This window comes from Diospyros lotus, chromosome 4, assembly GCF_014633365.1.
Source record: "Diospyros lotus cultivar Yz01 chromosome 4, ASM1463336v1, whole genome shotgun sequence".
Classification (NCBI taxonomy): Eukaryota; Viridiplantae; Streptophyta; class Magnoliopsida; order Ericales; family Ebenaceae; genus Diospyros; species Diospyros lotus.
The window spans coordinates 11,225,381-11,238,616 of record NC_068341.1 but is presented as its reverse complement, the minus strand read 5'-3'; the positions used below and the strand labels follow the sequence as shown (position 1 = coordinate 11,238,616).

General features: G+C 38.0%; 2 protein-coding genes across 2 annotated transcripts; both read left to right on the top strand.

Annotated features, from left to right (window-relative positions):
• Window positions 1–1,237: 1,237 nt before the first annotated feature.
• LOC127800457 (probable WRKY transcription factor 7) lies at window positions 1,238–3,101 on the top strand. Its single transcript, XM_052335075.1, has 3 exons — window positions 1,238–2,118; window positions 2,205–2,330; window positions 2,423–3,101. Exons 1-3 carry the CDS (start codon window positions 1,370–1,372, stop codon window positions 2,583–2,585), a joined length of 1,038 nt encoding a protein of 345 aa, XP_052191035.1. The 5' UTR covers window positions 1,238–1,369; the 3' UTR covers window positions 2,586–3,101.
• A 306-nt stretch (window positions 3,102–3,407) lies between these two features.
• LOC127799664 (uncharacterized protein At4g06744-like) lies at window positions 3,408–13,015 on the top strand. Its single transcript, XM_052333886.1, is given in 2 exon segments — window positions 3,408–3,485; window positions 11,442–13,015. Coding segments are annotated over 2 exon segments (1,530 nt in total). The 3' UTR covers window positions 12,894–13,015.
• Window positions 13,016–13,236: the final 221 nt, after the last annotated feature.

Below are 13,236 nucleotides of genomic sequence, written 5' to 3'. Positions count from 1 at the left end.
CCACTTGGACATTCTTAAAATTCAAACTTTATTGGGCTCATCAAATAGGCCCAGCAGAATCAGATGGTCCCATCTCCACTTTGCTGTGCAGCACCACATTGGAATATCTGCTGTGTCTAACGGTCCAATCAAAACAAAATATATAATACAAAGAAAATCACACACACCCTCACGCTCTTTTAGATCTGCTCATCTTTTACTAAGAGCTTTCATCTTATCTTAGAGAGATATTGTATTTTGCCATCAAGTATTTCTTATGCTTTATTAAGATTTTAAAAAGGATTATTATGTTTTATAGTGGTGGGCCAGCTTCAGCTTCATCCCTTATTAAGCGGCATCATTTAGACTACTTATTTAGGTTATTACCTAAATAAGTAGTACTAATAGGTGTAAAAATATTTAAAACTAAAATTTATTGTGTTGAAATCCAACTTAAACCCGTGGCATAATGGCATCAATGATCAATCATTAAACATGATTCATTCTGGAACACATGTGATAAGAGTTTGAAATTTTGAAATCCCCAATTAAAAAACATGCATTAGTATTAGTGGTAGTGTTAAAAAACACAACGTCAAAGTTTGAAACCATGGATCACCGTCGGATGCCATCACCCGACACCATTTTCTATTCCCCCGGTCAAACAGATGCATGCGCGATGGGATCAAATCACATCCCAATCCCCATAATTTAAAGCATCGGACGGCCGAGAACAGATCTTCTCTCGATCCTGTGGGGTTTGACAATCTCAAAAAGATTTAAAATTAACTGATTAGCGCATAAGATAAGTGAGAACAAACAAAAAGACACAGTCTTCTTTCTTTCTTTGGAGGTGGAAGAGAATCCCATGCGACTTTCTTTGGGTTTTAAATTAAATTTTGAAGCAACCGAGCATCCGGTGGCCGGTAAACAGGTTCTCCCGGCGGGCCCCCCTTTCCAATTGGACTTTTTCATTCAAAGCTGTTTAAAGGTCAACTCTGCCTCTCTGGCTCCAACCTAACTCAACGAAAGGTTTCCGGTGATCCTAACCCTCGGATGTTGATCCGACGCCTGTTAGGAATTTTTGACTTTCGCCTTATTGTCATCATTACCAGTTCACCCGTTACCAGGGACCCACCATTAAAGAGAGGCGGTCAAAATGCAAAAGCTACCCGGAAAAGAGAACACGTGGATGGGAGTTATTGGCAGTAGGGTTTGACTCTCTACCCCCACCGGCTCTTTATCAACTCTTTCTCTGCTTCCAAGTATCAACTCTTGCTTTCCTCATCTTCTTCTTCCTCTTTTCTCTCTCTCTCTTTCTTTCTTTCTCCATAACTACAAATATACAACCCTAGTTTCCAGTGCTTTGCCCTTGGATGGTGTTTTAGAGATGGCCGTCGAGCTAATTAGCTACGGAAATGGCGGATTCGGGGCGAAGCTGGAGGAGAGCGCCGCCCAGGAGGCTGCGAGCGCCGGCCTCCAGAGCGTGGAGAAGCTGATTCGGATGCTCTCTCACCAGACGCAGCATCAGCAGTTTCATGAATCGTCTTCTCCGAGCAAGGCTCAGAAAAGTTTGTCTGACGGCGGGATGGACTACAGTGCGGTTGCCGACACCGCCGTGAACAAGTTCAGGAAGTTCATTTCGTTGCTGGACCGGACTCGAACCGGTCATGCCCGGTTCAGAAGAGGCCCGGTGCGTCCGCCTCCAGTACCAAAGGCGGATGAACCGGAGCGAATGGTTAAACCGGCTATTCATCAGCCGGCGCAGGCGGAAGATAACTCCGGTTCGGTTCCTAAGATTTATTGTCCGGTGCCGATTCAGCGTCTGCCGCCGCTTCCTCACAACCACCAGCAGCTGGTCAAAAGTGGATCCATAAAAGAGTCTACCACGACTATCAATTTCGCTGCGTCTCCCCCCATATCGGCGGCGAATTCGTTCATGTCGTCGCTCACCGGCGACACCGACGGCTTCCAGCCGTCGATGTCGTCGGGATTCCAGATCACCAATCTATCGCAAGTCTCGTCCGCTGGTCGGCCGCCGTTGTCCTCGTCGACATTGAAGAGGAAGTGCAGCTCCATGGGCGATGCCGCTGTCAAGTGCGGCAGTTCCTCCGGCCGATGCCATTGCTCAAAGAAAAGGTACGAATCTCCTTCGCACAACCGATTGATTAAATCGTCAAGCTTTATAGATCAAAACTAAATCACCGATTGATTGATTTGATCAGGAAGTCGAGAGTAAAGAGAGTGGTTCGAGTGCCAGCGGTGAGCGCAAAAATGGCCGACATACCGCCGGACGAGTTTTCATGGAGAAAATACGGGCAAAAGCCGATCAAAGGCTCTCCACATCCAAGGTCAGTATTTCCTAAATTCATGATCTATCCAAGGGCTTTATTGTGCTTTCACGCGCGGAGTTGATCTGACGGTGTGTATTTTTTTTGGTCAGGGGATATTACAAGTGCAGCAGCGTGAGGGGCTGCCCGGCACGCAAACACGTGGAGAGAGCGCAAGACGATTCGGCGATGCTGATCGTGACCTACGAGGGGGAACACAGCCACCCCTTCACCGTCACGGAGGGAACCCCATCCCTTGTCCTCGAATCATCCTGACCGTGCATCAGGCCGTCGGACAGTCCAGATCGACAGGGAAGAAGGTTGCATGTGGCGGAGGCGAAAGCGAAAGTAAAAGTGCAGTGCGGGTGCCAGTGGTCAACGCAACGGCGAGCCTTTGGCTCTGTCTCCGAGGAAATTAGTGGGGGGAGGCGAAGACAATCACAAGACGCTGCCGCCTGCTGCCCAATTGTGGAATTTTTCTTTCTTTCTTCCTTTCTTTCTTTTGTTTGTCTTCTTTTGTCGATAGAATGAAAAGAAAAGCGAAAAAGAAAATGAGGGCTAGGTTGCGGGATTTGGTGGAAAAAAGAAAAAAAAAAAAAAAAAGAATGGTTGGTCTTAGTGGGTTTTTTTTTTTTTTTTCATTTTCTCCATTTTTGACTTGGTTGGTGGTTGGTTGGTTGGTTTTCCAATTAAATACCGATCGATGTATTATTCCCTCAGAATCTACTTCTTCTAGATCCCAATTTCCACCACAACTATAGAATACATTTTTATCTCAATTATATATTTAAAGGTTTGACTATGTAAAATTTACTCTTGAGAACCAAAAAAAATAAAAAGATTATATACAATAGATAGAGGGGGCATAACGTTGTGAGGAGGGAAGCTTGTGTTGGGTTGAAGTGTATTTAATAAATTTAGTTGAGTCTTTTATTTAATTATATTGGTGGGTGGTGGTGGGGATGATGCATCATGCTGGGTGTTGTCCTCCTGCTTGCATGATAGTGAAATGGGAAAATGTTTTCTAAGAAATAATATTTTTTTATTTTTGTGAATATATATATATATATACACTTCTCTCCAATATATGATTATTTTATGTAATCAATCAATCAATCAAACAATATATTAATATCAACAAGTCGTATGTACATTTATGATAAAAATAGGATTGGCGTAGAAAGTCAAAAGGGGGACGGAGTGGGGTGGAATGATGGTAGATAGACAATTCATAGTGCGGTTCCTTTCATTTTGCCTTTCATTCGAATTAACAAATAATAATATCTATGTCCATCAGTCTATGACTCTATGTGGTACTTTAACTACCAAAACCAAATAAAATTAATTCAATGGTATTGGATGCTTCATTCATCTTTACATTACTTAGCACTACTTTGTTTAATTATCAATTAAAATTACACGATTCCCGCTGCACTTACTTTGTTTAATTACAACTCTTGGTGTGTCCTTGCCTTGCTTCTCTCTCGTTTTTAGGCACATACATCGTATGCCAAATAAATATTTAAATAATTATTAAATATTACATTAATACCTAAAATCTGAAATCTTTATGCAAGACATTATTATTATTATTATTATTATTATTATTATTATTAGAGCTATCACTTTAAATTGAGTGATACAAACTTTTTTTTTTTTGAGCTCTATGCCAAATGCCACTTTTATTTTTTTTTTAACATTATTAGCCAAAATAATAAAAGTTGTTGATTTATCTTATATTTTGTTTGTTTAGAATGAAAGAGACACATCCCATATGTTTGGTTTTTGTTTTTTTTTTTTTAATTTGTAGTCGTTCTATATTTTGAGAGTTAGTCATGTGCATTTCACATGATTTATGTAAACGACATGAGTCGGTAATTGAAGGGGATTTGTCATCGATGTAATTGGTGCTAATAATAATAATAATAATAATAATAATAATAACAATGAGGATAGCGTGGATGAGGGCAGTTTGACCTAATAAGATTTGGAAACAAAGCAAAAGGGGGTGGGCGGGCACATGGGCCTTGAAAGGGAGTCTAGATGGGTCTTTACTCTTCTTTTGTTTTCTTGCTGTGTCTGGTCAAAAGTAATATTCCCCTTCTTCTGTTGAGGCTATAAAAAACTTGCCCAAACTTCTGTTCTGGGCAACACTCCAACTCTGTACAAATCTTAATTTGGAGAAGTCTCCCTTTTCTTGATCCCCGTAGAATTAGATCGCCCAATCGCATCAAAGAATACCCACAAAATATATATATATGTATATGATTTAGGTCCCATTTATTTGGTGTAAAATAAAAACATTTTTTTAAAAAAAGGATAAGATATAAAAATAACTTATAAGATGATGTGAGAGGATTTGGATTCCTAATTTGGTGTCCTCTCACCTCTCGCTTGGGAGTCAAATGGTCGGCCTAATTGCAAAAATTTCAAAATGGCAAAAAAAAAACAAAGAGCAGGGCTCCCCCCCCCCCCCCCCCCCCAAAAAAAAAAAAAAAAAAAAAACTATTTTATCACTATTATTTTAATATATCATATTAATATAAATATATAATACATCAATAAATAATTATTATTAAAAAATACGATACATTTATCATCGATTAACAAGAATGTTTTTGAGTTAAAAAATATAATTTATCTAAAAATAAAACGTATTGCCCAATATCTTAACCATCCATAATGAACACTAAATGTTTAAAGGAGGATATGTTCAATAAATGTTTCAAAGAAAGTTAAACAAGTTGGGTGAATGCGTGGGCTGAAAAGGAAGGATATAGCCCGATTAGAATGGAGAGTGACTGGTGACGAGGACGAAGAGACTCCATTACAAGATATCACTCCAACACGAGCAGCACGTGATGATTGAAGAGACGATTATTATAGAAAATAATAATAGCAGTAGTGCTCTAATGTGATGGGGCTTGACGTGGATGGCCCCCCACTTGCTCCAAACCCCCTAACACAATTAATGGGCGCCAACCAGTAAAATTTAACAACCCCAACTCTTCCTTTCCAACCCAAAAATATGAGCAGCCCAACCAATTCCTACAAACAGTGGACTGGGCCTCCAAGCCCAATGAGCTAAAGGATAAATAAATAAAATTACATTAACTACCTTCCCTTTAAATTCGCCGGTACCCACTTCTAGAAGAACTATGACAATTTTCCCAAGCAATCCAAGCATAAATAAATAAATGAAGTTAAGGCTTGACATTACAGTAATATCCATCACGAATTAGAATTTGTAAGTGGAAAAATAATATATATATATATATATATTAACATTGTTTTTTTAGTGAAAAAGAACATAACAATTTAAGGCAGGGACTATATATATTCACATTATCCCAAGCACTGCAGGGAAGTAGCTGGATCCCATGAAGAGCTGCCTGTAATTGGCTGTTGCCCATCATATAAGTATTGGAATCAATTCCCTAAAATTTATAGCAAAAGGTGGAGAAAAGCATTATGGGCGTCGTCCTCATTCCTTCCTTTAATAATAGCAGATCAGACACGCCTGGCTGACTCTGCCCACGAATAAATAATGGTCTCCAAACTATATATGTGCCTTTCAATTATTTTCTTGCCCCTAGTTGGTGGACTCTACTCATTTTCTCATCACCCAAACAGTACTTCCGCTGCTTGAACGTCTTTCGATCTGAGGTGGGGAGCTATCAAAACAGTAAAAGGAAGGACAATGCTTGCTACATCAACAATTTCATCGTCACAACTTAGTTATAATTAAATTTATCACGATATTTTAATATTAAAATATTATTATATTTTAAATCAATAAATAATTTAATTTTTGAATATTCGCCCAAACTCTTCTTTCTCATACTCTCTCTCTCTTCTCAAATTTGAGCTTTTTCCTCACCTTATCTCTCTTTCTCTACCACGTCTTCCCAAAAATTCGACGCCTCTTCGATCTCCTCAATTTTTGAGATTTTCAACGCCCTTTCCTACAGCAGCGACAATCCTTCAGCATCCCCTCCATCACTCCCAGTCTCAGTTTCTCTCTCTCTCTCTCTCTCTCTCTCTCTCTCTCTCTCTCTCTCTCTCTTTCTCTTTATATATATATATATATATATTTCAATTTCATCCACCCACCCCTTGCTTATTATCTGTCACCCATTCTCTTTTTTTTTTTTTTCCTCCTTCTCTCTCTTTCTTCTTTTACTCGTGACTATTGTAACATCCCATTTTTTCGAACATGTTATAATTTAAGACAATTTTAGGATAATAAATTTTTTTCTTAAAAACTATTGTTAAACCATATCATTCCTTATATCCATTCTAAAATTTTGATACATCTATCTCAAAAGAGAATTATCATAAACATCAAATGCAGAAACTAAAATTGAACCTAATATCTTAACATTAATCATAAATCAATTCTTACATCCTCATTAACCATAAATAAGGTTATACATCGTCATTCCTCAAAACGTTCAAAATTCAAAATAGCAGAATTTAAATACATGAGCTACATAAGATACATTCGATTTATTATTCAATTCATCATGCACTTTGCTAAGTGTTATTTCATGCTTCATTCATTCTCGTTTCTGCTACAATCTCCATCTGAAACGTTTAAATATTCTATGGACAAAACCCAAGTTAGAAAATAAATTATTTAAGGGAACAAAACATTTAATACACGTGTATGAATGCAATGCAGATATCATCATTACTCTTACGTTTGGGTCGACCGCACCTTACTATTATTCGCAATTTTTACAGTCTCTCTGACAGACCGAGGTGTATAGGTGCACCCTTGGCAAAACAACGACGCCAATCCCTAATGCCAAACCCATGCAACGTATGACTGTAATATTATCGTGAATGTATGCACATTTCATCATAGCATGTAAATGCAATCTACATGACATATTCACATCGAGACATGACAACATGATAAAATCATTAACATAAATCGAATTTTGGGTCGGATCACTTACCTTCTCAAGCTTATCGGGATACTTCGATATTCACGCATTGCCTCGAAATACGTGCATCATTTCGATTTGCATGCCAACCTCAAAATTGACACAAGTCACTTCAACTTAAGCCTCAAACCACCATAATTATCATATTTATTTAAATAATCATTAAAACCTATTTTTTCATAACTTCTTTCATTTTCTTTATTTTTCTCTCTATTTCTTCCTATTTTCCCTCAATAAATCCAAACTAAATATTTTTCAAAAATTTCACTATAACAATTCATAAAATAATATTCCTGAATTTCTGAAATTTTTTAGGAAATATTACTCATCTTAAAGGTTTATCTCTGGAAGTTACAGTTTCATAGCAAACGGCTTACGTTTTTGTAGAAAACACGAGTTTCAGTAAATTTAACCTCTAAAAATTTTACACATAATTGAAGGGAATTAAATATGGGTTATAACTGAAAAATTTCAATGAAAATGGGGCCTACACATGCCCTTTGAATATGGCCCATGCGTCTTCATGCATAGCCGTGACAATACTGTGTCACTTTCGTATTTGAACCATATCTCCTTCATTTTAACTCTGATTCGACCCACGTTTGAACCTATGGGTCCCTTTCTTCCCCCTCTACAGGATTGTTAAAAAAAAAAAAGACTTACCAAGTTGTTTTTCTAACTGTTTGAGACGAATTTTGGCTAAGATCCAAAACTTCGACAAGGCTTATTCTCCCCCGTTTCTTCTTCGATTTCATCCATTTTTCTTGCAGAATTTCCTCCCCTCTCTCAAGAGAAAACTCCTCATCTTAGAATGTCTCAATCCTCAAAATTCCTTGGAATGATTTGAGAACAACCCATGGCCTTTATTTATAAATTTCCCGGACCAATCACATAATGCCACATGTCTCAAGATAAGTTTTAGACTCCAAAGACTCAAAGTTATAATTGAATGTTGCTTGAAATTTTAAACCATATTGAATTGAATTTTGAAATTCAAAGCTAGAATGGAATGAATTTTGAAATCCAAATCTAATATCCCAAACTTATTCCAAATGCCATTTTTGGATTTATTTCAAGTCCTTAAGCTTTCATATTTTACCACATGAACTCCTAATTTCATCTTTATTTCGCTTGGGTAATTTTTTAATTGCAATTTTATCCTCAAACATCAAATTAATTTGCGTTACGATACAATAAATCCAAAATTAATAATTCAAGATTTACTCGATAAGGACGATTTAGGTCCAATGTTCTCATCGGGTTATATTTTCATCCCAAAACCACCTTAGAGTTGATCTTTACGAAAAATCATAGCCCCCTCAAGGTTCCGTTGACTTCCCAAAAGTCCTATATGATAATTCAATTTTTCAAGCTGAATCGAAACTGTGTTTTATCTATATCAAAAATTATCTCAATTCTGATTTCTTTTAATATCATAAATCCTATTTCAGAACGCTCATCGAAATCATATCTTTTGCCTTAGACATTTACACTCCAGGACATTCCCTACAGTCGATTCGGCACTTATAACTATAAGAAATTACACTTAACTCCTTAATCTTTTGATAATTTCACTTATGGCCCACGTTAAAATTACTCTTGAGCCATTTAAAAAATTTAAAATATTACAACCATTGTAGTCGCAGTTGCCTCCGTCACCATCAACGTTTCTAGTCGCCACCGCCGATGCCTCAATCTTCTTCTCTATCTCTCTAAGTCTTTTCTTTCTTTCTTTAGGTCTTTTCTCTCTCTCTTTGGATCTTCACTTTCTCTTTGTCGATGCCTTCATCTCCGGCCACTATCAACGTTCTTTTGCTATCGCCATTTCCTGTCATTCACATATATGTTAGGCGACCAGTTGATCATTTTACTTCTAATTTTTTTAAAAATAAACTAATACATATATAAATATATAGTATATTTGCTGAAAATATATTTGAATATAACTTTGAGTTAAATACACATATTTTTTAAATAAAAATATAAACTAAACAGAGATACAAATAAATAACATATTTTGGGTTAAAAATATTTTTATGTTATTATTTATTTGTATTATTTGCATAAGGTGAAATCTAATATTTTGTATAACTTTACATATAATTTTCGACTTTTGTAACATGTGATATTATGATTTTTTATAATTTCACATATAATTTTTAACCTTTTAATTGTAACAATATAAATAAATAATAACATAAAAATATATATAATTATTTATACATAAGATAATTATAAAATATATAAAATTTGATGTTTTGTTATGAATGATAAAGAAAAGAAATATAATTGTATTGTGATTGATATATATGAATATATTTTTTTTAAAAATAAATATTATAATATTATAGTTTATAATTTGATTTCACTTTATAACTTAAAAAATAAAACAAAACTACAAAATAATTTTTTTAAAAAAATAACAAGCCAAACTTCGTTCTTAAAAGGTTGAACATATTACAAGCTATGCACTTAAAATTTTTAAAAGTTGCAAAATAGATTTAATTTGGTCCAAATAATTTTGTATGATATATTTTTAGTTTATAATTATATTTAAAAAATATATTTGTGTATATGTATATTTATGTAAATCTTTTATGTAATATATATACTTTGTGTATATTTATATTTTATAGAATATACTGAAAAAATTTATATTTTGTATGAAGGATTTGGGTGGTGAATGGCAGCGAAAATTGTTGCGTCGGTGGAGGTTGCAATGGCAGCAGAGGTGGACGGAAAATGACAATAGGAGAGAATCGACGAACAAGAACAGAAGACCCAGAGAGAAAGAGAGAGAGAGAATAAGATGGAGACGAACGATGATGGAGGCTGTAAATAGAGGTGGCTACATCGGTGCCAATGGCAACGAGAACAAGAAGAGAGAGAGAGAGAGAGGCGGAGAAGGAGAAAAAGAGAAAATGTGATGAAGGTGGCAGGAACAACGACCAAGAGCATTGATGGCAATGATGGACGGCAAACAATGGTTGCGTCAGCAAGATGTAACATCCTGGATCGAACGATATGAAGGACCAGAACAACTTACCCTGATAGGTTTATGCGAACTTCCTAGGAGGTTACTCATCCTTGAGCTTCCCCAGTTCAAGCACGATTAAACCGGGAGTTCCTTGCCTACATTCAACCCAAAAAGTATCCAGCTAGTGTTGTTTCCTTCCTTATTTATCATCGATATATACTACCATTATCTAGGTTCTTGCGGTATTACATTCTCCTCTCTTAAGCACATGACGTCCTCGTCATGCGACCTTACAACTGGTCCTAGACTCCCCCATTTGCATGGCCGATGTGGGATTTGCCTAAGATGCCTACACGAATGTAATATCCCAAGAAACCAGAGAATGGTAGTATATATCGAGGGTAAGTAAGGAATGAAATAATACTAACTTGATACTTTTTGGGTTGAATGTAGGCAAGGAACTCTCGAGTTAAGCGTGCTTGAACTAGGGAAGCTCAATGATGGGTGACCCCCTAGGAAGTTCGCATATGCCCATCAGGATAAGTTGCTCTGGTCATTTTTATCGCTCGATTCGGGATGTTACATGTGGTATCATAGCTGACCCCCAAGCCTTTAAGCGGGGTAATGGGACAAACCTCAACGAGGACACTAAATCCTTAAGGGGGGTGCGTGTAGGCACCTTAGGCGAATCCCACATTGGCCATGCAAAGGGGAGAGATTTGAGACTGGTTGTAAGGTCGCATGACAAGAACATCATGTGTTCAAGGGGGGAAAATGTAATACCTTAAGAGCCTAGAGAATAGTAGTATATATCGAGGATAAATAAAGAAGGAAACAACACTACCTAGATACCTTTTGGACTAAATGTAGGTAAGAAACTCCAGAGTTAAGTGTGCTTGAGCTGTGAAAGCTCAATGATGGGTGACCTCCTATGAAGTTCGCATAGGCCCATTAAAATAAGTTGTTATGGTATTTTCTATCACTCGATGCGTGATATTATAAAGAACTAGCAAAGAGAAATATGCCATAGAGGAAAAAGATGAGAAATACATAAAATACAAGAAAAATAGGAGGAAGAGCATGAGCAAGTATATAGCAAAGTCGGGGTATTCAATTTAAGGGTAGATTTGTAATTAAAGCAAGGGGTAAATTTGTAATTGAAACAGAATTATCACCCCAGTTGTCACCCAAATTTTCATGTAGTGGTTGGACGAAAGCTTTGTCAAAATTTCACCATCAATAAATACCATTTATACATGCAAAATCTATTCTTCCGATCATTCTTCCCACGAATTCTGCATTCGTTCCATTGTTAGCATTCTGGAGAAACGACAATTCTGTTTGGAACCTCGGAAAGTTCGAGACCAGAAAAAGAAATCATTTTCTATTTGGCTTGTGGCTTTGATCTGTGTGTTATATTTCCTCTGCTTCTGGTTCTTGTTTGCCAACTCAATGGAAATCAGTAGACTCTCCGCTGCCACCTTCCGCATCATTCTTACTTCTCTCATCGTCACCATGATTTCCGGCGGCAGCGAACTGTTGGTTTTTGCAGCGCCGCCGCTGCCACCAGCCGTGCAAAACCAACTGGTTTTTGCAGACCAAAGACTGGCCGTTGTGTACCCAGTAATCCAAAACTTCAAAAACATTATCACATCGGATCCACTGGGCATCACCAAAACCTGGGTAGGATCCGATATATGCAGCTACAGAGGGTTTTACTGCGACAATCCGCCTGACAACAGCACAGCCATTGCTCTGGCTTCGGTCGACTTCAATGGCTTCCAGCTCGCCGCCCCTTCTCTCGACGGCTTCCTCGACCAGCTCCCGGACATAGCCCTCTTCCACGCCAACTCCAACTTCTTCACCGGCGCTATCTCCCCTAAAATCGCCGATTTACCGTATCTCTACGAGCTTGATTTAAGTAACAACAAGTTCACCGGGCCCTTTCCAAGCGCCATTCTCGCCATGAACGGCTTGTCTTTCTTGGACATAAGGTTCAATCTCTTCACCGGCTCGATTCCGCCTCAATTGTTCACCAAATTGGACCTCGACGCCCTCTTCCTTAACAACAACGATTTCATGTCAAGCCTGCCGGACAATTTGGACAACACCCATTTAATCTATCTCACTTTGGCCAACAACAAATTCATCGGCCCAATCCCACGAACCATTTACAAGGCCTTCTCGTCGGTATCCGAGGTTTTGCTGTTAAACAACATGCTGAGCGGCTGTCTCCCGTACGAGCTGGGTTTGCTCAAGCAGGCCATCGTGTTCGACGCCGGCGACAACATGTTGACAGGGCCGTTGCCGTTCTCCTTGGGCTGCCTGGAGAATGTGGAGGTGCTGAACTTCGCCGGGAACTTGCTGTACGGAGGGGTGCCGGAGGTAGTCTGCTTGCTCGGGAACTTGGCGAACTTGTCGCTGGCCGATAATTACTTCATCCACGTCGGGCCGATCTGCCGGAGCTTGATTAGAAAAGGGGTGCTCGATGTGAGGGGAAACTGCATTGCCGGGCTGCCGTCGCAACGGCCGGTTGCCGAGTGTGCGGCTTTCTTTGCGCATACGAGGTACTGTCCGTACACCACTCGTATTCCTTGCTGGCTTCCCCGTTTGGGCTCTCCGCCATTAACGATGCCTGCTCCATCGCCTTCTTAACCTGCTCGATCATCATGAGCATATTGGATTGGAATTATCATCTTCTGTATAAGTTTTTAAGTACTCGTTGAATATGTATGCAATTCCGTTAATGGAACTTCTATTCACTGGTTTGTGACGAAGATGTTGACATATTTGTCAGTTTAAGAAGATGATGATGAAGAAGTTCTCCGTAAGCCATCTTTTTAAATTAATAATTAGAAACGATCAAACCCATGGTTTGGTTCGGCTAATCCATGTCGTGTTAGTTGGTCACTTTCGATAAATTTTAATAATTTTAAAATACAACTTAACGTTATTAATTATTATACAGTTTTAATTTAAGTACATAAAAATAACTTAT

Coding starts and splice junctions, on each gene's coding strand:
- LOC127800457 (XM_052335075.1), top strand. CDS start 1,370: ATGGCCGTCGAGCTAATTAGCTACGGAAATGGCGGATTCGGGGCGAAG. Junction 2,119..2,204: donor TGCCATTGCTCAAAGAAAAG/GTACGAATCTCC, acceptor TGATTTGATCAG/GAAGTCGAGAGTAAAGAGAG. Junction 2,331..2,422: donor AAAGGCTCTCCACATCCAAG/GTCAGTATTTCC, acceptor TTTTTTGGTCAG/GGGATATTACAAGTGCAGCA.